This window comes from Manis javanica, chromosome X (genome assembly GCF_040802235.1).
Source record: "Manis javanica isolate MJ-LG chromosome X, MJ_LKY, whole genome shotgun sequence".
NCBI lineage: Eukaryota > Metazoa > Chordata > Mammalia > Pholidota > Manidae > Manis > Manis javanica.
Genome location: NC_133174.1, coordinates 41,779,876 through 41,806,595, shown reverse-complemented (window position 1 = coordinate 41,806,595; position 26,720 = coordinate 41,779,876). Strand labels below are relative to the sequence as shown.

Genomic DNA, 26,720 nt, shown 5'->3' with positions numbered 1-26,720 from the left:
GCTCGAGTCAGGTAAACTCGGGGTGGGTGGGGCGGAGAAACTGTGCTGCGTCTGCGCACTAGTCACAGGGGTGGGTAGGTCAACGCGAGGGCAAGAGTGCAGGCGTGCCAAGAGGGCGTGTCTGCTTCCCAAACATCAGGTGTACCCACAGTGTATGTCTGTCCCCAGGTTGGCCCATCCAACGTGAGTGATGGTGTCTCTTAACCAATCATCGCAGAACTCGGCCTGTTGCCAGGGTGAAGCGACAACATGCCTCTCCATCGGATGTGGAATTGTAGGTGGGTGGGACCGGAACTGACGCTTCGGGGGTGTGCTATGCTCTGGGAGTGTTGATGTTTTCGTCAGTCTGGCTGACTGCAGCCAAGTTGGAAGCTTGGGAGGGAGGCAGGTTATGCTGTCGTATTGCAGTACCCGCTGAGGGCCAGAGACTGGGGAAGAGACGTAAAGAGCAGTATCCGGCCGACAAAAAAAGGCAAGGAACTAGGGTGCCGACTTTGACTGAAATCTGAAGCAGAGGGCAAGGAGGGCGACGCTCGCCTCTAATTGGCCCGTGGGCGTCATCGCGGACCCACTCAACTGCCTCTATTGGTTGGTGCCTGCAATTATTGTGGTGGCTACAAAGATTTTGCTCACGTACTTCCGAGCCAGAGGCGGGCTGTGTCCTGTTGCGCGTGCGCACAGCCCTGGTGCCCCACCCGGTAGTTCACGAACCTGCGAGGGGGCGGGGCGAAGAGGTACTTGTTTTGGTTGTTCCCTTTGAAGCAGAAGACCGGAACGAACGTAGCAGAAAACTTGTTGGACTTCGAGAAGCTACGACAAGTTCGCCGCGTCGCCTTCGTTTTGGACTTCACATCCGGGTTCTCTTGCCGCGTGACCCGTGCTTCGCCGAGGGTTGTCGAACGGGTGCCTCAATCTCTTTATCCGGGGCCCGCCAATCCCGTCGTGCTTCGCGCACAGTAGTAGCCCCTCATCCGGGTTTTCTCCCGGCGTGCCTAGCTTCAGGTTTGCTGGGGGGTACTTGGTGGTGCCGCCATGACTATTCTCCCCAAAAAGAAGCCGCCGCCTCCCGACGCCGACCCCGCCAACGAACCGCCGCCGCCCGGGCCATTGCCCCCGGCGCCACGCCGCGGCGGGGGTGTGGGCGTGGGCGGCGGCGGCACGGGTGTGGGCGGTGGCGACCGTGACCGTGAGTCGGGAGTCGTGGGGGCCCGTCCACGGGCCTCGCCACCGCCTCAGGGTCCGCTCCCGGGACCCCCGGGTGCGCTCCACCGCTGGGCTCTGGCCGTGCCGCCTGGTGCTGTGGCGGGTCCTCGGTCACAGCAAGCTTCTCCTCCACCTTGCGGGGGCCCTGGCGGTCCCGGCGGTGGTCCTGGCGACACACTGGGCGCAGCGACAGGGAGCGTCGGTGCGGCCGGCGTGGTGGTGGGCGTGGGCGGCGCCGTAGGCGTAGGCGGCTGCTGCTCGGGGCCGGGCCACAGCAAGCGGCGGCGTCAAGCCCCAGTGGTTGGAGCAGTTGGCGGGGGCAGTCCCGAGCGTGAGGAGGTCGGCGCAGGTTACAACAGTGAGGACGAGTACGAAGCGGCTGCAGCACGAATTGAGGCCATGGACCCTGCCACTGTTGAGCAGGTATGGGCTGGGGTGACAAACGAGTGAGTATGGTGGATGGGATCCCAAGACTGGGTAGGGACCCCAGAAAGGCTATTTGAGATCGCCCCAAGGGACCTACGTCTTCTCCCTGAGCGCGGCACTCTTTTCTGGTGGTAGGGGAGTGAGACATTCTCTTTCTTCCCATTCCCCTCACTAAGGCCTCAGATAGGATGGAGTTCTTAAAGATAGGGTCTGTGATCTTTTCTAGGACCTATAGTCGTTATTCGGGCCCTGGGACCTTATCGTGAAGGACCACTAGATGGGAACTTTCCAGGAGACACAGGCAGGATGGAAAGCCATCCCAGAGGGGAGTTTCATGACTCTCCAAGGGACCTTAGTATGTGTTCAGTGGCTTGACATTTCTTTTCCTCTGGGATAAAAATGTAAGACCCCCTTCAGGAAACACAAGTAAGATAGAGATCTTAGAGATGTCTTGAGTGTCCCCAAGATACCTAAACCTTTTCAGAGGTCTGAGAAACTCTGTAGGACAACCACACACACACACACTTCTCAGGGGGACATACAGCACAGAACCACTCAGTAGTGGGGTGTGAGGCTTCCTCAAGGGTCCTAAACCTGCTTTCAAGGACTTGAGACTCCCTCATCTAGAATGAAGGGTCTGACACATACATGTATATCCCCTTTAGAGAGAGGAATCTTTTGAGCTTTCCTCCAGGAATATGACTTCCCTCAGAGAGATGAGATTCTCTTCCTCTTGGGGACCTGAGCCAAAACTAACACCAGGGACCAGATACCACTAGGGTACATGAGACTCATCGCTTTTCTCAGTGGCAAGGGTCTATGCCTCCTCTCAGTGGTGTGAGATATCCTTGGAGGCAGTAATCTGAATTCTGAATCTTCAGAAGCTCAAACTTCTTTTCAGTGATGGACCTTCAGCTCTGCCCCATCCTCTTCCCCCAACCATGGCTGCCCCCAGCCCCCTCAGAAGGCCTGAACCTTAAGAAAATGGTACTCACTGTGTTGACTACTGGAGCCTAAGATTCCCCTGCTTACAGACTGGGGCTTTCAGTGTTGATATTTCCGTCAGTCTGGCTGAAGCCATTTCAGGAGACTGATATCCCCCCACAGAGATCTTAGACTGGATAATGTCTTTAGGGGATCTTTCTCCTCAGGGACTGGTATCTGAAACACCCACCCCTGACCTCTCTGCTACCCAGGGATATGAGATCCTTCTACCCTAATTATGAAAGACAGAAATGCACTTTGGGGACTTAACAGTTGCCTCTCCCCTTATAACAAAGATCTGAGCACACACACACCACCCACCCCCCCGCGCCACCCAGGACCTGAGCTGCTTGTCAGGGATGTGAGATCCCTGCCTTGGGAACTTGAGCCTGAGACCACTCTTCAGGGGACATGGGCAGCATGGAGTCCCAGAGATGGATTCCGAGGCCTCCGCACAGATCTAAGCTTGCCTTCAAGGGCCTGAGACCCACTGTGCCAAGGACTCTTTACCTTTCCTTCAAGGACAGAAGACCCATACACATCCCAGTGACTAGTGTGTTTAGTGATGACGTCCAAGCTTTCCCCTCAGGGGACTTAAGGTACCCCTCAAGAACAGGAGGACTCCCCCTACTTGAATTGAGCCCCAAGACCCTTCCCTTGGGACATGGATACAGAGTTCCTAGGGATAGGGTCCTGAGGTCTTCCAAAATAATTTGAACTTTCCCTCAGGTGCATGAGACACCTCCCCTACCGTAGATCTGAGACCTGAGCCTGCCTTGATGGTATTGATTGTCACCTCACTTCAGACAGCATATGTATACCTCAGTCATTGGGATCTTAGGGATATAAGATTTCCTGCTTTGGGGACTTGAACCTAAGATCACCCTGCACTTGTGAACTAAGTTCTGAGAAATGGCCACTCCTCTTGAGGACATGGGTAAGGTGGGATTCTGAGGAAAAGAGGCTGAGCCTCTTCCCAGGGACTAAGCTTTCCCTCAGAAACAAGAGATCATTCACCTTAGGGAGGGGCCTGAGCCCCTCCTTAGGTATGAGGCTTTCCCTGTCCCTTGAAACAGGCAATCCTATTTCACCAGGGAGAGGAGCATGAGGTCCTCCTCAGTGTGGCCTAAGGCTTCCCCCATTGAACAGATCTGAGTGCTCTTCACAGTCATAAGACCTCTTCCTTGAACTGCCTCAGGTCAGGAAGGTCCCCTACTTTCTATGAGAAGGTTGTCAGGTACTGGGGACATAGGAATTGAAGCCTCCTCTCAAAAACTTGGAGATATTCTGAATTTCTGACCCATCTCTGCTTACTTCTTTTCTGGGATCAGGGAAATATTCTGATCTTGAATTGCTTTCAACAAGTTTTTTTCTTCACAGAGACAGGGAAGGGGTTTGGGACATCCCAAGTCCAGGGAAATTCTCCACCTTTATCCCCCTAACCCTTAGTTCAGGTAAATCTTTCTGTATTCCACAGAGGCTAAGGACTTGTTTTGAGCTTCTTGCCTTTGTTCCCTTTCCACCCATTATTACTCCAGGCAGGGTTAATCATCTGGACCCACAAAGAAAGGATCAGAAGTTTTTTCTTCTTTCCCTGGTTGGGATAAAATCTGCCTGTCCTCCACAGAGATAGGGAGCAATACATCCCTGGTCCTGGGGACAGAGAGGAAGAAAGTGCTGCCATGGTGACTAGAAAGACACCTCCTTACATTCCTTTTGCATCTCCTAGGTTGGGAGTCCCCCCCTTATACTTGACCTGATAGGAACGTGGAAGTAAAGCTTTGTGGTTGTTTGGTACCTTCCCTTCCCAATGACAGAGGAGAGGTCTCCTGTCTACCTCTCACTTCTCAGGACAAAAGGAAGAAAAAGATGCTTCTTCCTGCCTCACCTGGTCCAACTTGGCATGAGAAGAGGAGAGATTCTTCCTGCTGCCCCAGTCTTAGTCCTGAACTGCCACCTGGGGCATTAATAGTCTGGAGGCTACTTAGATCCCTTGGGAAAGAGGGGAATTGAGAGGGAGCCCAGATGGTGAATCCAGTCCTTGTTCTGACTACTCAGACTTTTTTGTCTGTCCTGATACTGTGACTATACTTCTGACTCTTTCCCAACTCTGCTCTGTGTTCTGTGGCTTGTCCTTTTTTTTTAAGATCTGAAAGGGCCAGCCAGGGGACTCAAGGTGTAACAGTGCAAGAGTGGTGCTGAGAGGGCATCCTTCGTGTTTATTGAGCAAATGCAAGATAACAACAATAGAATTATGTGTGGGGGACTTAATAGACAACCATTAACTAACTCTAAACTTAATCCTCAGAGTCTCCAGTCTCCTGAGGTGCCTTCTGTGGCTTGTCCTTTGTTATCCACACCCAGACAAGTCACAGGGGCCACTGAAGAAGAGAAAATGATAGTCTCTGGGGACCCATCTTCTTGTCAGATGGCTCTTCATTCAGAGACGCCATAGACTTTAAAGGGCACAAGACTGCTGGAGGTGTTGCTTTGGAAGCCATGGTTGCTGTGGTTGCCTTAGCAGGAGCTCTTGCCAACTGCAGGCCTCATCAATTATCTGTGCAAGAAAAGAACCGTGATGTTAAATCACCAATTGGATTTTCAATGGCTTGAAAGTGTACTGAGCTTGATGATCCCACAGAACATTTTGAGAAGGGGGCATGCATGCTGAGGTAGTGGGAGAAGCTGGACCTAGCACTGTATCCAGGGAGCCTGGGTTCTCCCTTGGCTCTGCTGGGGCTTTGCCGAATGAACCAGAATAGTTCTGCCTATGCTCTTGGGGCCTCAGTTTCCTCCTCGGTCAGTCAGTTAAGGAGCTGGTGAGGTCTCACTGAGCTTTGGGATTTTAGGGAACTTGTACCAAAGCCCTCTGGACCTGGAGGTGACTGAAGATGACGGATGTCTTCTGAGGAAGAACTGGGTTCCTCTTCCTCTCTCCCCTGCCTGTTTCCTCCCAGCCATCTAAGTTGGGTAGGAAGGACAAGTGGCTTGTTTGGTATGAAGTTCAGAGTTGGCAGACAGTGATTTTTGTGGCCAGCTGTGCTGTGGTGAATAAGCTCGGGGGTTGCGTGTCAGGATGGTATTATTGGAGGTAGGGTCGTGTGTGGAAAGAGCTTGGGCTTTGGAGCTGGGCAAGCCTGAGTTCAAACCCCAGGGTCTCCTGCTTAGCTGCCCTATTGCTTTAGGCAAACTCTCAGTGTCTTTTTTTGTAAAGTCCACCCTTGCTCTGTGTTAGTGCGTGTGAATACCTGATCTGGCTCACCTCAGACTTTGGCTGATTGTTTTGTAGTTTCCCCAGTATCATCTGGGTTCTTCCTAGGAGCTTTTGTAATAACTGGTCTTTGTTAGTAAAGACCCTTCTTTTGACATCTAGAAACCTGCCGATTCCTCTGGTGGAGGGACAGAGTAGTATAGGAGGAAGTGACCCCTGCCTGGGTGGTCTGGGTTTAAGTCCTGTGTCTTTCGGTGGTTCCGTTTTCTGCGCCTCAGTTTCTTCATCCATAAAATGGATAGTGGTGAGTTGGGAGGTTGGGTTCATTGCTTTGAAGTTAGTTGTGATCTTGTCTTTAGTTCCTTGTTCCCTGATCACCCCACCCATTGTGAAGGTTTTGAGTGGGGCCCCTTGGCTATTGGTGTGCTCAGAAGTTTCAAGCAGTGTTTGGCTTCTTTCTCCTGGGCCAGTGCTACAGGCCCTTGATTTTTTTTTTTTTGTTGTTTTAATTTTAACAGCTTTATTGAGATACAGTTCACACACCATACAATTCACCAATTTGAAGTGTACATTTCAGTGGCTTATAGTGTGTTCAGAGTCGTGCATCCCTCACCAGGATCAGTGAATTTTAGAACATTTTCATCACCTCAGGAAGAAACCCTGCATTATCATCCCCCAACCCCCTCATCCCCCACCAGCCCTTGGAACCACTAGTCTACTTGTCTTGATTGATGTGCCTATTCTAGACATTTCATATAAGTGGAGTCACATGACATGCAGTCCTTGTTGACTTACTTCTTTCATATAGCATGTTTTCAAGGCTCATCCATGTTATAGCATGCATCAGTACTTAATTCTTTTTGTTGCAGAATAACAGAACCTAAGTTTTTTAATCCCCTCCCTCCTCTCCAGTGACCTAGCAATAGGTTTGGGGACTTGCCCTTTTCCCATTCCTCCATCCTGGGAAACTTCTGTTGGTCTTAGAGAGCAGGGTGTTGTGTTTCTCACTGGATGGGTTACCTGTGTTTTGTCTGTGGAGCTCAGGCAGTTGGGAAGAGCTGGGAAGCCAGGAATACTAAACAGCTCTTGGCCATGGGCTCTGGGAAGATATCTGTGCATGAGCTGACACTGCTGCTGCCATCTCCCTCCCCTGTTCAGTGGCAGCTCATGCATTGACAGGTGGGATCAGCAGCTTCCCAGGCTTGAGGGGCTGGGGGATTCTAGGCCCCTGCTGCCTTAATTATAACCCTTTCCATGGGGGAATGCTAGAGGTAGATTCTCTGGGATGGAGGCCATGCCATGTTGCCTCACAGTACACACCAGGGAGTGCTACAAGGTGTTTATATTAGTTTCGTGGCTGCTGTGACAAATCACCGCAAACTGGGAGGTTTAAAACAACAGAAATGTATTCTCTCACAGTTCTGGAGGCCAGAGTCCAAAATCACTTGCACTGGGCCAAAGTCAAGGTGTTGGCAGGCATGCATTCTTTCCGGAGGCTCTAGAAGAGAATCCAGTCTTCCAGCTTCTGGTGTCTGCCGACATTCCTTGTTTTATGATCATTATCACTGCAGCCTCTGTCCATCTTCACATCGTCAGAGTTCTCTATGTACGTGTGGGCTGCTTGTCCATCTGTGTCAGATCTTCCTCTGGTAAGGACACTTGTGATTGCATTTAGGCCCCATTCAGATACTCCAAGATAATCTCTGTATCTCGATATCCATAACTTAATCACACCCACAAAGAACCTTTTTCCTTATGAAGTAACATTTACAGGTCCAGGGATAAGGGCTTGTTGCCTTTGGGTGGTCGTTATTCAGCCTATTAACAGGGGTGTTCTTGTTTCCCTTTCAGGGAAACTCACTTGGTGCTCTCCTACTGGGCAAAATCCTGTCATGTTTGAGTCTGTCCAGGATCCCTGTTATTGAGAGACTTGTTACCCCATTTCACAGATTGGAAAACTGGAGTTTTAAGAGCAGTTCATCATCACATGGCTGTTAATTGGTGGAGCTGGATTGGAATCCAGGTCTGTTTTGTCTCTCTCATAGCCTGCTTCAACTTCTCTTGGAACCTTTGGGACCAGTAGGTTGCAGAGTCTTGCACTGGGATTCCCTGATGTCTGAGAGTTTTGGCCAGCCTCTTTGTGGAGGCTGAGCAGTGGGCTTAGAAGACTCAGGGTCTGGACTTGATTTTCTCAGGCCAGGGCATTGTCTCGGCTTAAACTTATCTGTGGCTAAGCCAGCCCCCACCCCTTACTCCCACCAGCCCTTCCTTCCTGGGCCATTTTCCTGAACAGCTCCCAAGTTGACACCTCTCTTGGAGGCACCTATCTAGCTGGGGGAAGGAGGAGACTTCTAGGAGCTCCTGGGACTCTAAAATTCTTCCTGGAGCCCAGGACCATGACCTCCCTGTTTTCTCTCCAAGGGAAGGGGTTTCAGGTGGAGCCCAAGATCTTAAGGTTGCTGGTGCCCAAGCCAGTGGGTGGCTGGTGGTCTGGCCTCCAGAAACAGGCCCAGATGCCAGTCTGGTTACTGCCTCAGAACCAAAGCCCTACAAACCAGAATGAGCTGCCAGGTATGTCTTCAGGCTGTGGCTCGTGAGGCCTTCCCTGTTGCCTCTACAGTAGGCTTTGCTGGTGCCCAAATCCCAGCTCCCTTCTGCCTTTGTAAAATGAGGATAATGCTTGCTGTCATCAGGGCTGTGGTAAGCACAATTAAGCAAGGTCACCTTTTGCATCTGGCACCTGGTGTGGGGCAGGCATTTGACTAATGTAAGTTCATCTTTCTTCCTGGTCCTGCCCTGCTTGCTTGCCTAGTCCTATCCAAGACTTTAGCTCTGCTGAACTCATTGTTGGGCTTCTGGCATCACTGGTGCTTTGTAGTGGAAGTAACTTACCTAGTTAAGCATTTCTGGCGGTCTTGGTGTTTTAATCCCTTGCTTAGGTGGCCAGCTTTAATGACTGGCTAGGTCCCTTTTGTGTTTCAGAGCACCTCTGTGTTCACCTCTTTCATCGTCCTCTTCACCCTAGTGTGTATGTGGTCATTGCCTGTTCCCACACCCCTCTAATAATTTGTGAGCTTATTGAGGGTAGAGACCAAGTCTCATTCTTTTCTCCATTGTTGCTGCCAGGGTCTGGCTTGGTAGCCACCTGATAAACTTCTGCTGGACGATTAATAAATAGGAGCCCCTCTCATCTCTTTGACCCCTCTCAATCTCCCCCCCCCCCCCCAACCAACTTGAGGGCAGAAGGTTATACTATGTGCCCTTCTTTTTTAGAACAACTTCTGTTGAGTCAGGGGCTATAATCATAGTTACAGCATCCCTGCTAGATATCCCTGGCTAGGGCAGGGGCCATGGTGCTGGGTGGACTTGGGGGAACTGGCTAGAGTGTGCTAGTCCACAGCCTTTGGGGCAGGAGGGACACCTGAGCTGCTTGAATGTTGTACACAAATGAGTCTTTGTGCTACCCATGGAAGCCCGTGCCTTTGTCATCCCTGGAAGGCCAGCCATTCCTTCTTGAGGTATGATGGTGGGGCTGCTGGGTATTCCCTTGTCACCCCTTCTTCATCCTCTCCTGTCCAGCAATTCATTTGGGACTATCTGAGGGCCTCTCAGTTGTACATCTCTGTCTGTGCTGGTCTTGTACCTTTTGTGAACTGGTGACCACCTCACCAGTGTGTGGTATGTTATTTACAAAGCTTTCATGTCCTGAAGCTCCTCTGAGCCTCTTGATGGCTCTGTCAAGTAGATCAAATACCCACATTTGATAGGAAACTGAGGGTTGGAGAGTTCAGGTGGCCTTCTTGAATTCATAGGGCAAGTGAGTGGTAGAGCTGGAGTTGAAACCCAGAGCTTTCGGCCTCCAAACCTTGTGCTTCTTACTTTACCAGGAATTTCTTTCACCTGAGCTGGGAAAAAATGGTCTGCAGAGAGGTGATTCTCCTCAGTCTGGTCAGCATTAGTCAGGATCTTGTAAATCCATGGGGATTAACCCAGGGCAGGGTGGTGTCCCTAAGGAGTAAGTAGGCTTGTGCTTTCTGGTCCATAAGCCGTGATGCTTTGGCTGGCCAGCAGAGGGCGCAAGGGGCTTGGGAGCGGTCTGCTGCTTCTGGTTTGGTTTGGTTTGAAATGGAAAACATGTTTTAAGAGACATGTGGACATTAGTTTTAATTGACTTTATTTTTTAGAGAGTTTTAGGTTCATAGCAAAATTGAGCAGAAGGTACAGGGAATTCTCATATACCACCTGCCCCAGTGCATGCACAGCCTCCCCTGTTGTCAGCAGTTACCCACTAGAATGGTACATTATTACATGTGCTTGATGAACCTACCTGGATACATCATAATCACCCAAAGTCCATAGTTTACATTAGGTTTCATTGTTGGTGGTTTACATTATGTAGATTTGGACAAATGTGTAATGACATGTAACCACCATTATGGTATTATACACAGTACTTCAGTGCCCTAAAAATCTTCTTGTGTTCTGCCTATTCGTCTTTCCATTATTAAAAAAAAAATACATCTGAAAATACACGTGTGCAGGTTCGTTAAACCTGAACTTTTGGGGCCAGATGTGCTTTGGAATTTAGAAAAGTCACCTTGTGTGTATGCTGTGTATTATATAACACTTCCAGTGGGGTCTGTGGCAACACCTTCTAATCAAACATACAAATGTTTCTGCATGAAAATGCTTGAATATTCACCCCCAGGTGGAACAAATAGGTGCTTGTCTGCTCTGGTCAGATTATGATGCCAAATTAGTTAGGTACAGACTTTAGGTTTTCAGAGCTTTTTATGAGTTTTGGAATTTTGGACAAGGGATTGTGTACCTCTTATAAAGAAGGAGGTGAAGTAAAATCACCAGTAATACCAACACTTAGGGATAATATTTTGTTATACAGTCTCCCCACCTTTGTGTGTTTGTCTGTGTATGCACATACTTGTATATGTTAAATGTGTTCAGCCACAAGTGAGATCATGCTTTGCATACCTTTTACCTTGTAAAACATATTTTGAAATTCCCTAGCTATATCATATCTAGGGCTTTGGATTTAGGTTCTTGCCAGTCACTACTTCCTCAACAACTCCCCTAAGTGGCTAGAGGGTCCCCAGGTGAAACTCTTTGAGATAGTGCTAGGTTCTCCCCCAGGTACTTGCTGGATCTGGGCCTCTGGCTGCCTGGGGGCAGGCCCAGCATCTGATTCCCATATAGTCAGTAAGGGTCAGAATGCAGATTGGGTCTCTGCTCTCAGTGCAGCTGGGGCCCATCTGGGAGCAAGTCTTCTGTTCACATAGTGACTCATCTCCTAAAAGAAAGGGTCTCATCCTTCTTCACATGCAGAGTGGTCAGACAGGGCTGAGAACTTGACCCTTCCCAGTATCCTTTCAGTCAATTAGCTGGGTCCCTTGGGAGATTGAGGGCTGGGCCCTGGGAAGGGATACAGGCCTTTCCTATTGCTGACCCCCACCTCTTCCCTCCAGCAGGAGCACTGGTTTGAAAAGGCCCTGAGAGACAAGAAGGGCTTCATCATCAAGCAGATGAAGGAGGACGGTGCCTGTCTCTTCCGGGCTGTAGGTGAGTCTCTGCCTCAGCCTTCCAGGGCCTAGGGGGCTGCCTGATCTGTGTCCATTTGTCAGGAGTAACCCCTGAAACAATGTTGGGGGCAGAGTTAACTGGTCTTTCAGGGACTCCAGGTCCCAAACTCAAGTTAGTATCTGGCCTCTAGCCTTTTGTCATGAGGCAGTGTGGTGGTGTAAGAGTAATAATAACAGAAATAATAGTGATAAAGAAGGTAACATTACTTAGGGACAGATTGCTCTGTCAGGCATTATAGGAAGCCCTTTAAATTTTCTCCCAAGCTAGGTAAGTATAGGTACTATTGCTTCCATCTCCCAGATGAGAGAAGTAGCTCAGAGATGAGGGGTGACTTGCCCAGGACCAGATAGTATATAATTGAGTCAGGAGTCAGAGGCTGAATTAGGTTAGTCTATGAGGCTCATGCTCTTTTGATCTTAATTAACCATAGCACACTGCTGGCATCTTGGGGTCATAGACATTTTTTTAAACGTACAAAAATGTAGAGTGGTAAACCTTCATGTACCCATCATTCATCTTCAAAATAGTCATCTGTGCATAGCCAGCCTTATTTCATCACTATCCCACCTACTCTTTTTCACTCTCCTGAAACAAATATTTTTAAAGCAAAACCCCAACTTGGATTATTCCATTCATAAATATTTCTGTATGTTTCTCTGACAAATAAGGACTCATTCTTTTTTTAACATAACAAAAATGCCATTATACCTAGCAAAATTAGTAATCCTTTAATACCATCTATTACCAGTCTGAGCAGGATCTTTGAGGCTCCTTTGTCTCTCAGTCTGAGACCCAATAAGCAGTCATGAGGCCCTGTGCTAGTGTCCAGGGGAGGCTGGGAGTGTGATCTAATCCTCCCTTTGAAGCTCTGATACCTTTGGAAGAAAACTGCTCTCTGATGAGGCTCCTGACTCCGAGCTCAATGCTCGTATCTTCTAGTTCCATCCCTGACTCATAACTTCCGTTTTCCTGCCTGTGAAATGATACTGATTCTGAAGGTCTCCTAGAATCCTTCTGGATCTGCTATATTCTCAGTCTGTGGGTACCACCCCCCTACCCCTGTCCCCATCTCACTCCCTGTGTCTCCTGGTGGGCTAGACTGACTCAGGCTGTCTCCTGGTGGACTAGACTGACTCAGGCTATATTTGTGGCTCCGCCACTGGGATTATTGGTGTGGCCTTGGGCAAGCAGCTCATTTTTCCCCCGAGCCTGTTTCCACATCTGTGTGAGGATAAAAGACCCAGTGTTGTAATGGTTAAATGAGATTACTTGAGTGAATCCCTTTAGTGTCTGCCACCTAGTAGGCCCTCATGGAGCAATAGCATTAGTAAAGCCTGAATGCTCTTCTCAGTAGTGCTTCATAGCTACAAATGTTTGTTGAAAGAGTGAGTGGAAGGGGTGAGTGGTTGCCTCCCCTTTCTATCAAGCAGAAGGGGTTCACACAGTGGACTCTGCTGGGCTGGGAAAATCCCACCTCTTAGCCCTGTAGCTCAAGTCTGTGTTCTTGCTGGGATGTTTCCTAAGAAAGAGCTGGGTTTGGGGGCATCTTGGACCAAAGAATGAAAGGAAAGAATAGGTGGGGGCCTGTTAGGCACTAGGCCCTGTGCTGAGATCTCATGTTGGATATAGGGTAAGCAGAGCTGCTGGTAGAGTGAGAGTTAGAGAATGCAGTTGGGCATCAGGGTTTTGGGTGGTCTTTGAGGCAGACATTGGGGCTTGTGCAAGAACCTGTATCAAGAGCAGTATTTGTGTGTGTCCATCTAGCTATTCTCCCCAAAAACCCTCTGGCCCTTCCCCCCATTGGGGCCTTCCAGTAAAGGGCTTGACCTTATAGGAAGAGCTGACCATGGCAGGTTGAAGGCCTTTCCTTATCAGTACTATCGCTACACATTTCCCCTGACTGGCTGCCCTTGGCTTTTCTCCGTAAAACCTCAAGTTCCATGGCCTCTCCCCAGAAGTACTTGGCCCCTGGGTCTCTAGGCCTCATCTGGAGTTTTCCCCAGGGCATAGTGTACAGGACATGTGCCTGGGAAGGGGACTTTGTCCTCATGCTTTCTGCTGCCCCTCTGCTTCCAGCCTAGCTTGCACAGGGACAGGTAGTAGTCCCTCTAGGCTCTGATGAGAAGGCCTACAGGTCCTAATTTCCTGCCACACATCAAATAGTGGAAGGAACACGTAACTGAGAGTTGGAGTTGGAGGGGAGATTGCAGACATAGAGGCCACTCTGTTGTTCCTTGATCCTGACTGTTCAGATAGGTGCTTCAGAGTCACCTGCAAATTGGGATCATTATCCCATGAAACAGGTGAGAAAATTGAGGCTCAGGAAAGGGAAGTGACATGCTCAGGGTCAGGAGTAGCAGAGCTGGCATGGGAATCCAGAGGTATCCAAAGGAGACATTCTTTTTTTTTTTTTTTTTGAGAGGGCATCTCTCATATTTATTGATCAAATGGTTGTTAACAACAATAAAATTCTGTATAGGGGACTCAATGCACAATCATTAATCAACCCCAAGCCTAATTCCAAAGGAGACATTCTTTATATGACCCTAGGAAAGCCCTAGCTTCTTAGCTTAGCTGTCAACTGGCTGGGTAACCTCAACTTTATTCTTTGACTTCTCCCTTCTTTCCTCCAACTAGGAGCCTGTGGCCCTCTACTTTTGGGAATCCTGAGGCAAGGGCTTTCTACCCTCTGTTTTGCCTCTGAGGTCTGGATGTCCCCACTGTGAACCAATATCCTCCCCCTCCCCCTCCCTGTCCCTCTCTCTTCCCCCCATATGGCTTTGACTCAGCAAAAACCTCCTACCCTGGCCTCTTTGAGCAAAGTGGAGGCCAAATGTGTGTGTCTGCATGGGCCATGGGGAAGCAGCTGGGGTTGTGTGCATGTTACAGTAATACCAGAAACACTAGACAGGCCCACTCTTCTGGGCCTTTGGGTCTTGGAACATGGACCATCAGCATTGAGGGAAGGATCTAAGATCAATTTTGACTCTTTTAAAAACAGGGACACTGAGGCCTCAGGAGAAAGCCAGGCCAGGACCCTATTATCTAGGTCACATGGCCAGTGTCAGAACATCAGTGTTTGAGGTTGAACCAAGCCAGAAGATTCCCATGGGACACTGTGTACACCAGCTTTTGGCTTCTCCCTGCCATGCCTCCTTCCGTTTTCCCATCTTTGCCATGGGCATCCTTGAGTAGAGGCATCCCAGAGATAGTCTGTAGTGGGGGCTGAGGTCTGTTGTCCCTCACTGAGGATATGCCAGTTGGGCCTGTTGGGGCCACAGCCCAGGTACACACACACATCATAGCTGCTTGACAGGAAGGTGAGACTTTTTTCCAGGTTCATCTCCTGGGGCTAGGGTTTCCACTGGAGCAGGAGGGAAGTGAGGAACAGATCAGGTCCCTGTCTATGCCTTTTGCTATGTGTACACCCATTGGTATGGTTTGTTTTTAGATTTCCTGCAGACACCAAACGTCCTTTTTTGTTTGTCCCTAGCAGAACTTGCTGTGGCTCTTCAGGCAGGAAGGTGGGTGGGCAGGCAGGCAGGCAGGCAAGCAGCAGCAGTCTGGTGGGCAGGTGTCTCTGAAACAAGTGGTAGGGCCCTGTACTTCTTTAGATAGTCTAGACTCTCCTGCCTCACTTCACCATATAACTCCTCAACAAATAATGACCACATTTTAGGGCACCCGAGAATCAAAGGACTGCAGAGGTTTGGGGGACTCTTCCCCAGGCAGCAGGGGAGGGAGGTTGAGGTTAGTCTTTTAGAACTGTTGGCTATTTCACCCTCCCCCTCAACCCCTGCCTGAGGCTAGTAAGGAGGAGGTAAAGGGTTCTTAGTTTGTATAGCCTTGCACCTTGTCCAACCTTTATTTTTATCTGGTTGGTGGCAAGGGCATCTATTTGTTGAATGTAATAGTTCTCTGGTCATAAGGGTTGTTGTGTGGGTATTTGGCCTTAAGGAACATCTGGTAGGATTAGCTGGCTGTGTGAGTACGCACATGTGCATTTCCATGCTGGTGTCTCTGTATGCTCAGAGAAAGGACAGAAGTCGGGTATGGGGAGGTGACATTCATACTGACCTCTGTGGCCTTAGTGAGGGGTACAGCCCCTGAAAATCTATAATCTTTGCCCACTCCCAGGCCTTTCCTGGGTTCTAGCTGATTCCTGCTTGTGCTGGTAGTGAAACTGTGGCAAACAATATCAGGCTTGACCCCAGGGAGTCAGGTGGCTATGGTCATAGTCAGATTAGGGGTGGGGATGTGGTAAGGTCACCTGAAACATCACTGTTTGAAATCACCAGCTACTCCTTTAGAGCCTGGCTTTACCTTCACCTTCCCAATTGTGCAACCTTGGGCCAGCTGTGCTGAATTTCTGTACCTTCGTATCCCTCCTGGGTAAAGTTTGGGTGAGGATGGAATAAGTTGGAATGTGAAAAGGCTTCAGTGGAACTAACTGTAGTGTTGTACTGAGGATTTCTGAGCCCTGTTCAGATTGGGGACAGAGGTGAGGTAGTGGGAGACCCCTTCCAGCTGGACTCCGGGAGGGGAGAGCAGGTGCATACTGCCCACAAGTTCAGTGTCAGCAAGAGGAGGAGTTTCAGTTTCTGTCAAAACAAGTTCTCTGGATTCCCCTGCCTCTGCAGGTCCATTGGGCCCTTTTCTTCACCTTGTCCCCCACAGAGAAGTCCAGCCTGCCTCCTGGTCCCATGTGCTAGCCTTCTGGGAGGAGGAGGGCTTTCTGGAGGACAGAGGTGGAGCTAGCAAAGTCAGACAGACACCTCCTCAGTGAGGACTTACTGTGTTTTTAGCCCTGCACTGGATGTTTTTACTTCCTTATTATCACCGAAAAGATTATTCTGCTCTCCCTCCTTGTGAAGCTACTATTGCTCTGTTTTCCTTGGTTCAGAGAGGCACATTTTCTTCCACATCAGTGATCCCGAAGCTAGGGTACATCTTATAATCAGTGAGTTGGGTTCCCCACAAAGCTGTGATTAAGTGCACATACTGTGTACCACCTATCATGCATCATCTTAGGCATACAGATAGAAGATGGTATTTTATATTTTACAGCTAGGTAGAGAGGGTCACACCATGTCCACACTTAAATACTGTGTTTTGTGAAGCCTGTATTATTGATTTGATGTTAATTTGGTTGCTAAAGATTTAAACTATAGGCACAGAAGGTAGGCCTATGGAGCTTTGGATTCAGTAAAGGTAGAAAGCCAGTCCTGCCTGCACAAGGAGGTACAGCCTAGACTCCAAGTTTGGGATTTTTCTCTGGCTGAGGAACTGTCACAGAAATGAGGAAGGGCTTAGTAATTGGTTCCAGTGACATTCTGGCTGAGTGGCTAGCTGAAGGAATCATCATTTTTTTCATGATGGAGCCAGCAGCCCCCACCTCCCCACCCCGTTTCTTGAACACCTGGTATGCCTTGGGTGTTTGGCAAACCATCCCCTGTAGTCTTGACAGTGCCCTGTGAGAGAAAGGAGAGTTACTCTCCCCACTTGATGAATGGGGACATTGTGGCCCAGAGAAGTTAAAGGCCTTGTCCAGTGCCACACAGCTAGGAGGCAGCAGAGGCTTTCTGCCAGGCAAAGAGGTCAGTCGGGGAACTGGTAGGGGGGGGATCCTTGTAGGGTTCTCTCCCAGCTCCCTTCCCTGTCCCACAGTCTTTCCTCTTCACCCATTTTCTTGCATCCAGCATCTAGTTCAGGTAGCTCTGTCTCCCAGGCCTGGAAGTGCCAGTTAGTTGATTCTCCCCTAGGAACATCTCAGCCATCTCCCTGAGCCTGGCAGGCCGGCCCCTGTTTAACCCCTTCACTCTCTTCTCAGTTCCTGTTTACTGCAGCTGCCAACAGCACTGCTCCTCGGTACCCCAAGCTTGTTCTACAGAAATAGTTCCCCAAGCAGCTCTAACAGCCACAGGGCAGCCACAGTGGGCTCTGTGGTCCTGGATTCTAAGAAAGGCAGCAGCAGGGGGCCCCCAGGTTATGTGCAGGGCATGTGACTTGCTGGAAGTGTTGCTGTGGGGGCGTTGGGGGAGAGTGTGGCCACAGAACCCACATCCTTGTTTATATCAGTGAAGGGGTAACCCCTTCCCGCCTGCCTTCACAGCTCCACTCCCCCTCACTGTCAGGACTGTACCTCCAAGAGGACGTGAGACAGGCATGGGCCCCATTTTCTATCTCAGAGCAGCTTTTTTCTCCTTATCTCACAGAACCCTCCAGGGAAGGGAGGGGAGGGCAGTGAAGGCGTTCTTTTGGTGATTCTTCACAGAGGTAGATTGGCTGTCATGGAAGAAATCTGCAGTGTTCCTTGCAGGACCTGACCCTGCCTCAGTGCCCCAGGGAGATCCCATCTGAGCATTGGTCCTCCAGGGAAGCACAGGGAAATTCCCTCTTCATCTTAGCCAGTGGACATCAGGCATGCTTCATCTTCAAGCCCACTTTAATTTCCCAGGAGAAGACTCCCTGGCTCCCCAAGGCTCTCCATCCACTCAGCAAACTGTTGCCAATTTCCTGCACTGTATCAGGCCCTGAGCTGAGAAGTGGACTTGGATGTGAACTGCCCTCTGCGCTCAGTGGGAGCCTAGTGTAATCAGGCAGATGAAGTTTGTACACACCTTTGATAAATCTGGTGATAGAGGTGCCTTGGAGGGTGGGGAGCTGTATTAAGGAACATGCTGGTGTTTGACAAGTAGGCAGCCAAGGAGGATCAAAAGAACATCCTGAAAAGAGGGAGCAGCATGTGTGAAGATCCTCAAGTCAGAGCAGAGGGAGCTGGTTCTTAATTTGATGAAAACCCCATGATGCCTGGACCATTTGGGCCTCAGGCTGCCCTTCCTAAATTAAGCTTAAGTTAGGTGCCTGTATGTCTTATTTCTCTTAGTAGACTGGGTGCTGCTTAAGGGCAAGGGCAGGATTTTACTCACCTCTGTCACCTCACAAGTACCTCACATTCAGGCCCACTATGGGGCAGGGGACTCTGATTTTCTGAGTGACAGCTCCAAGTCCAGCCTGTACCTTTACACACTAGTTCATTAATCCCACAGGAGACCTGCCTGGGACTTAGCCAGCTTGTTTCCATTTTACACATGAGCATGAGTCTCAGAACACTTGGGTCACTTGCCTGTGGTCATTTAGCTCTCTAGTACATGGCAGAACTGGGCTTAGAGCCTAGTTGGTTTTTACTTTTACTTCTTTTATTTCCAAACCTACAAAGTCCGTGCTAACTCCTGGAAGTTAGGAGAACTGAATTCTAGAGTTGAATCAGTCAGACTGTTTCTGTGTGACCTTGATCAAGCCACAAACTCTCCCTGAGCCTCAGTTTTCTCATGTGAAGAGTGAAGGGGGAATTGATGGTACAAGGCCACTTAACGGAACTTAAAGGTTTGGTTGACTTGTTTGAGTGGCTGGGCAAGCTCTAGACAAAGTTATCTGTCTGAGAGGCCTGTGGTTGTATCCCTTTCACCTCCTGTACACTCTTGTTCTTAAAGATTGTCCCTACCTGCCTCTTTTACCAGGACCCCATTCCACAAGGCCAGGAACTCTTCAGGCTTTAGAATAGGGAAGGGAGTTTCCCTGGCCCCTAGTCCCCTACCCCCAAGGATGTTCTGTGACTTGAAACTCTTCTCTGACCCCAGCCTCTCCTCTCTCATGTCCCCACAGCTGACCAAGTGTATGGAGACCAGGACATGCATGAGGTTGTGCGAAAGCACTGCATGGACTATCTGGTGAGACCTTGTCAGAGGCCTTGGGATGGGGGCAGAGTGGGAAGAGGTCCCCCCACAGACCTTGACCCTCTGATCTGTTCTGCAGATGAAGAATGCTGACTACTTCTCCAACTATGTCACAGAGGACTTCACTACCTACATCAACCGGAAGCGGAAAAACAACTGCCATGGCAACCACATTGAGATGCAGGCCATGGCGGAGATGTACAATCGGCCTGTGGAGGTGTACCAGTACAGCACAGGTACTTCTGTGGTGGGTAGGTCAGCGACTGATCTCGTCTGGTCTGAGCCTGCCCTACCTGGCCCACTGTGGATGCTCCCTCCTTTTCTCTCTGCAGAACCCATCAACACATTCCATGGGATCCATCAAAATGAGGATGAACCCATCCGTGTCAGCTATCATCGGAATATCCATTACAATTCAGTGGTGAATCCTAACAAGGCCACCATTGGTGTGGGGCTGGGCCTGCCATCATTCAAACCAGGGGTAAGCAGGTCCCTGTGCCCAGGATGGCTGCTGGATATAGAGGCCAAAAGCCTCTTTTGCAGTGGGGGGTGTCTGAGTTCTGCCCCTAACCCACAAAAACATTGTGTCCCTTCTCTGAGTCACCCATGAGGTCTCACCTCTATAAAATGAGGGATCTCTTGGGCCTCATTCTGTGGTCTTGGCTTGTCTGTCTGAGTTGGCTCACCTACCTTTTGTGCCTGTTGAGGGTTGTCATTTTGGGATATGGAATCTCATTTGGAAACTGTGAGCCAGAGCTGGGGCTGGGTGTCTTGGCACCTATGTGATTCCTTTTCCAAAACTCAGCAGTTACAGACAGTTGTGGTCATAGAGACTTGGAGTGCAGGCCTGGCCCCACTACTTACTGGCTGTGGGACCTAAGGCAGATAATACTACTACTACTAGTCTGGGCTGGCAGCTCTGCTGATACAGAAAGCACCGAATGTCAGGCCTGGTGCCTGGTAGGTGCTGAGAAGGTGGCAAGGCAGAGCATTTTCCCAGCATACACTGACATTCTCATTCTCTCATAAACAGTCATCTGCTGGGATTTTGATGTCTTGTGTTCAGGTTTCACTTCCTATAAACAAGGTGCTCCTGGCTCATTTTAGGAAACACACACCCTAACACCAACATACCCTCCAACATAGGGTTTTTTTTTGTTTTTAAAGTCAGCTTTTAATTTTAGAACAGCTGTAGAATTTAGAACAGATTTACAGAAGAATTACAATTATTATATACATTATATATTTATATTTATAATTATTATATATATAATAACATAATTAGAGAATTCCCATATATCCCACTATGATTAACATATCAACATAGTACATTTTTTACAACTAATGAATCAAAGTTGATGTATTAACCAAAGACCATACTTTGCAAATTACGTCAGTTTTTCCCTAGTAATCATTTGTTTCAGGATACCATATTACATTTAGGTGTCATGTCTCCTTTGGCTCCTCTTGGCTGTTACAGTTTCTCCTTATTTCTTTGTTGTTCGTCTCCAGACTCCATAGTTTTGCCTTTTCTAGAATGTCATATAATTGGAATCATAGAGTATGTAGTTTTTTCAGAGTGGCTTCTTTCACATAACACCATGCGTTTAAGATTCATGTGTGACTTTGTTGTTTGATCACTTGTTTCAGTTTTTTTATGTGAATGCCTTAAGTTTTTTTTATTTGTAGCTTAATCGTTCAGAACAGTGTTACATTTAGAGAAAAACTGAGATGCTAACATACTGTTCCCATATATCCTTCCCACTGCACACAGTGTTGCTATTATTAACATATCAGATGACTGTGATAACATTTGTTACAATATATGACCAATACTGATAAATTACTCTTAACTAAAGTCATGTCTCTTTGGGCTCCTTTGTCTCTGATGGTTTCTCACACTTTCATGTTTTTTATGATCTTGACAGTTTGGAGGAGTACTGGTCATGAATATTGTAGGATGTTTCTCTTTTGGAATTTGACATTTTTCTCAGGATTAGACTGGGGTTATGGGTTTTAGGGAGGAAGATCACAGTGGTCAGGTGTCATTCTCATCACATATCAGCGGTATGTACTTGAACATGATTTGTGACTATTGATGTTGACCTTGATCACCTGGCAGAAGTAATGTTACATTTTTTCTTCTGTAAGATTACTCTTGCTTCCACCCGCCCCCCCTCTTTTTTTATTTTTTCAAATAAGGTATTGATATACAATCTTATGAAGGTTTCACATGAGCAACATTGTGGTTACAACATTCACCCATATTATCAAGTCCCCCTCCCCATTGCATTCACGGTCTATCAGCATAGTAAGATACTGTAGAGTCACTACTTGTCTTTTCTGTGCTGTACTGCCCTCCTTGCCACACCGCCTTTTCTATACTTTACTGTTTGGAAGGAAGTCATTATGTACAGCTCACACTTAAGAAGTGAGGGTTATCCTCTGTCTCCTTTGAAGGCAGAGGATCTACATAAATTATTTGGAATTCTTCTACAAGAGAAATTTGTCTCTTGTCCTCCATTTATTTATTCAATCATTATATGAATATGAACTCACAGGTATTTCTACTTTTACACTTTGGGTTACAGTCCAATACTATTTTTATTTATTTTAATGTTCAAATTGTTCCAGTTTTGGCTGCTGGGGGCTCTTTTGGTTCCTGCGCTTCTTTGACATTGTGGTGGGTTTTTTTTTTTAACTTTTTTTTTTTTTTTTTTTTTTAGCATTTCCTTACTTTCTGGTACTATAAGGTGCTCCAGGCTCGTCTTGTGTATTTCCTGCTCCAGTCCTAGAACCAGCCATTTTTCCAAGGAGCTCTGGTTCCTATTGTTGGAGAATATTATTAGAAATCAAGGTTTGGATGCTGAGTGTGCTCCTTACTACTGGGGTCTTCTTGCTTTCAGGCCCTTTCAGCTGACAGAGCAAGGAGATATATGTGTGTACACTAACCCAGGTGTATGTGCCTAGCTTGAAATATTCCTGTATGTAACTGTCTGTATCTGTATGACGCTACAGTTCTTACTGTTCTCCAACTGATAGGTGCCTCATGGTTGTTTTAATTTGTAATTCCATAATGACAAATGGTGTTGAGCATCTTTTCATGTGCTTATTTTCCATCTTCTTTGATGAGATTGTATATTTAGATTTTTTGGCCCATTTTTTAAATTGGCTTGTTCTAACAGTTTTTACATACCTTTGGACTATTATCTGTAGAGAAAAATTAACATTTTGTATCATTAGTGCACACACACACATTGATGTGTAGTGTGTATATGTGCATTTAAAATACTGTTGGGGTTTCACTGAACAGTACTTATTTCTAGGGATATGGTGTGATATTTCTTTATTTCATTTTTTAAAATGCTGTTGTATCACACTGCTTGACAAAAAGCATTCTCACAGTGTCCCACAACTCACATGGCATCCCACACTGTGCTGATACTGTCTTCTATTCTCCTTAGATGCCCAAATAGTCAGTCCCTCTACCCTGTGCACACACAGCTAACTTCTCAGGTGATCTTTTCTCCTTGTTCCATCTGGCATAGGTGAGGAAGGCCTTACCATTATGAAACTGAGTCATTGCTGGGTGAAGAGTCTTTAAATTCTGGCCTAGGCTGGAGGGTACCTGGCTGTTCCAGGCTTAGAACTTCAGTTGGGGTTTTTGGGGTTGGGAGCAGGGCTTCTGAGCGTAGGAGTTTGGAACAAGTCCTACAACCCAAGCCTCCCTTCCCCCATTCCCTGATGAATAGGCAGCCTGCCCAGGGGGGTGCTTAGTAAGAGTACCTGCCTTCCTGTTGTGTCTCTTCTGGGCCTCTGGGCCCATCTCCCTGAGCCAGTTCAGGCTCTTGGCCAGAGTTCAGAGTGTCACCCTACATCCCTATTCCTCCCCACTTTGCAGTTTGCAGAGCAGTCCCTAATGAAGAATGCCATAAAAACATCAGAGGAGTCATGGATTGAACAGCAGATGCTGGAAGACAAGAAGCGTGCCACAGACTGGGAGGCCACAAATGAGGCCATTGAGGAGCAGGTGGCCCGGGAATCGTACCTGCAGTGGCTACGGGATCAGGAGAAACAGGCCCGCCAGGTCCGCGGCCCCAGCCAGGTGCGTCCTGGGCTCTGTCACTGGCCTGGCCAACAACCCATTACTTTCCATGCTCTGCCCCCAAACAGGCAGAAAAAATTAAGCAGTTTTGACATCTTGGAGAAAAAGGAAGCTTCCAGTTCTGTCTGTATCCCATCTTGGCCTTAATCATGGCATTGTGCCTTAAGACTCTCAACCCCTATACAGAATAAGCTCTTAAAAAGTGAGGGAGGGCAGCCACTGGCAGTGACATGCAGGATCAATGGATAGTTTCAGAGGGACAGGCTTGTGTTGAATGTCCTTGTGTGCCAGGCTCTGTGCTAAGGATGTGAGATCAAATGCCCACTCCACCCTCAACAGGCCCATCTATTAAGGGAGAAATGCATCAGTGGGGCTCTTGACCCTGGCTGGAAGACGGGTGGAGATGGGGGTGCTCTGGCAAGTCTTCACACAAAAATTGAATTTTTTGGGTAAGAGGGCAGGACAGACAGGCATTTCAGGAATCACAAGGAGTTTAAGGTGATTGTAGATGTTGGCAAGAGCTGAGTAATTCAACAATTACTGCCAGTCTGTGCCAGGCACTCTTTTCAGTGTATGGGGTACATTGGTTAGCCATGCAGGCTCAGATCCCTGTCCTTGTGATGCTTACATTTTTGCAGAGTGGAACAAAGTAATAAGCATAGTGAATAAATGAGTTGAGAGATGGGATGTATAAAAAGATGTAGAGCAGGGTGAAGGAGATAAATAGTGGGGCTGGGAGTTCACAGTGTTAAATAATGTAGTCTGGGTAGGCCTCAGAGCAGGTGAGGTTTGAGCAAAAGCTTGTAGAAGGTGAGGGAGTTGGCTGAGTGCAAAGGCTGGGCAGGGAAGAGGGCCAGCTAGCTCACCTAGGCCCTGAGGCAGCACAGACCTGGTACAAATGAGGAGCAGCCCAGAGGCCAGTATGATTAAACAGAATGTAGTAGTAGATGGAGTCAGAGAGGTAGTGGGGCCAGAGTGAGAAGGGGCTTGTGAGCCATGGTGAGGACTTCGTCTTTTACTCTGAGTGAGGCAGAAGTAATGGGAGGGTTGTAAGTAGAGGAAGGACAGATCGACTTAAGATTTAGTAGTACCTCACTGAGTGCTGAACGTTATCTGTGGGGGGCAAGGATGGAAGTAGGGGGCGAGCGAGGAGGCGGCTTCTACAGTAGTCCTGGTGACTGGTGACGGTGCTGGCAAGGGAAGGGGTGAGAAGGGGATAGGTTCTGGATCTATGTTGAAGGTGAAGGTACCTGTCAGGTTGGCTGTAAGGGTTGTTGAGGAGCTTACTTTTGTCCTGTGGTCAGTTGTGTGATGGCGAAAAATGGTGGCCTATACAAAACTTATGTCATAACCAGGATTCTGGGAGATGGGGCAGAGGAGGGTTGTGACTGATGTTGGTCTTTACCCTCCTCCCCCTTCCCCACTACAGCCCCGGAAAGCCAGCGCTACTTGCAGTTCTGCCACAGCAGCAGCCTCCAGTGGCCTGGAGGAGTGGACCAGTCGGTCACCGCGGCAACGGAGCTCAGCCTCATCACCCGAGCACCCTGAGCTGCACGCTGAGCTGGGCATCAAGCCCCCTTCCCCAGGCACTGTCTTAGCTCTTGCCAAACCTCCTTCGCCCTGTGCACCAGGTCAGTGACTTGCTGACAAAGGGAGCATGCAGGGGTTAGGTGCTGTCTAGGTCCTGGGCCCTGCCTCTGAATGTCCCTCTGTCCCAGGTACAAGCAGCCAGTTCTCGACAGGGGCTGACCGGGCTGCTTCTCCCCTTGTGTCTCTCTACCCTGCTCTGGAGTGCCGGGCCCTCATTCAGCAGATGTCCCCCTCTGCCTTTGGTAAGCCATGTCTGTCTAGGGGTCAGGGACTGTCTGGAAGTTGGGGAGAGATGCAAGAAGCAGCAAGTCCTGAGATGGGGCTTCTAAAGCCTCTGGCCATCTCCCAAAGAAAAAGGAAATTTTCAGTTCCAAGGGATCTGTCCCAGAGGGTATCTGAGTAGGGTTTCATAGGCCTGGAGGAGCCCTCTCATTAGAAAAAGGAGTGAGAGGGGCCTGGATGGGATCTCTCTAGAGCCAAGGATCAGTAATGGGTGAGCAGAAGGCAGGCTGAGAGTGCTCCATCATCCTTTTTCCCTCCCTCTTTCCCTTGCTCGGCAGGTCTGAACGACTGGGATGATGATGAGATCCTAGCGTCAGTGCTGGCAGTTTCCCAACAGGAATACCTAGACAGTATGAAGAAAAACAAAGTACACAGAGACCCACCCCCAGACAAGAGTTGATGGCGACCCAGAGACTGGAGACCATCTCCTAACCCCCACCACTCCTGCCCTCCAGTGCCACCCCACCTTCTTTGGCTTTCTTCCCTCTTGCCTTCTTCCTTCCCTCTCCCCTCCTTTCCCTCTTCCCCACTTCCCTCTGGCTGGCCCACTCCTGCACCCCCTCTCATCGTTGCCACCATCACCTGCCTCTTTGCCAGCTGATGTGCCCTGTTGCCCCCTGCACAGCACCATCCCTGCATTCCACAGGGGACTTGGGCAAGGCTGCCGAAGGTAGGCGAGAGACACACAGACAACCCAACTGGCAGCCAGGCAGCCCCCAAGGAGAGACATTCAGACAGAGGAAAGTCTCCTTGCCCCCAATTCCTTCCAAGGTCAGAAAAACTTGTCAACCCACTTCCACAATGATACCAGGGAGGTGGGAGGAAGAAGTGGGAATTCCCTTACCCAGTACCCCAAGAATGTCTGAGCCTTCAATGTTGAATTTTTTCTTTATTAAAATGTACTTTTATCTTATAAAATCAACCTATCAAGAACTCTGTAGACAATAGCATTGGCTCTATGAAGGCGGCATATCTCTGGTTTGGGGGCAGGCAGGCCGTGGGCACAGAGGGGGCGCAAAAGAGAGGTTGCTGTCTCTGGCCTCCATCGCTGTTGAGGTGGGCAGGGACTAGAGGGGGGTGGGGTGGGGAGGGCAGGTGTCACGTGGGCTTTGGACAATGAGACTCTGACCTCGCTGCATTCCTTTTGTTTCTGCCACCACCACAGTCTCTTTGGAATCTTAGGGTGGGGATCACCTTTGAGGATCATGGCTGCTGCCCAGGATTTGAGCGTGGGGGGTGGGAGCAGCCTCAGCAGATGGGGCACCCGTGCCCTGCAGGTGTTGACAAGATCCACTATCTGTAATGTCCTTGGCACAATAAAACCAAATGTCAGTTTCCCCTGAGCGCCTCTGTTCTGTGTGGGGCAGGGGTGGTTGGGCCCGTGGGCAGAGACTATAATGGCACAGGCCTTGGCTGGATCTTGGAGGGGCTGCATGCTGTCCAGTAGTGTCTGTCTGGTGACCCAGAGTTTGTTCATATTTGATGCACTGCTGACTAAACCACCTTCTGGACCAAGAAAGCTCTGTCTTTGTTGCCCCTGCGTCAGTGCTGGCACATGGAGCTTGTCCGCTCTATTGCCTAGGGAGCA

At 48.9% G+C, this 26,720-nt stretch overlaps 1 protein-coding gene across 2 annotated transcripts; it reads left to right on the top strand.

Moving 5' to 3' along the window:
- Window positions 1-308: 308 nt before the first annotated feature.
- On the top strand, window positions 309-26,469 carry OTUD5 (OTU deubiquitinase 5). Of its 2 annotated transcripts, none has more exons than XM_036996314.2 (9): window positions 309-1,626; window positions 11,308-11,398; window positions 19,085-19,149; window positions 19,235-19,391; window positions 19,488-19,636; window positions 23,057-23,260; window positions 24,690-24,891; window positions 24,979-25,092; window positions 25,411-26,469. In XM_036996314.2, exons 1-9 carry the CDS (start codon window positions 1,033-1,035, stop codon window positions 25,530-25,532), a joined length of 1,698 nt encoding a protein of 565 aa, XP_036852209.1. In that variant the 5' UTR covers window positions 309-1,032; the 3' UTR covers window positions 25,533-26,469. The 2 variants fall into 2 exon arrangements, with proteins under 2 accessions (XP_036852209.1, XP_036852208.1); XM_036996313.2 differs by having other exon boundaries at window positions 310-1,626; window positions 11,305-11,398.
- Window positions 26,470-26,720: the final 251 nt, after the last annotated feature.

Excerpts from the sequence above, each read along its gene's own strand:
- OTUD5 (XM_036996313.2), top strand. The coding sequence starts at position 1,033 with ATGACTATTCTCCCCAAAAAGAAGCCGCCGCCTCCCGACGCCGACCCC. Across the intron at positions 11,399-19,084 it reads CTGTCTCTTCCGGGCTGTAG|CTGACCAAGTGTATGGAGAC; the intron begins GTGAGTCTCTGC and ends ATGTCCCCACAG. Across the intron at positions 25,093-25,410 it reads GATGTCCCCCTCTGCCTTTG|GTCTGAACGACTGGGATGAT; the intron begins GTAAGCCATGTC and ends CTTGCTCGGCAG.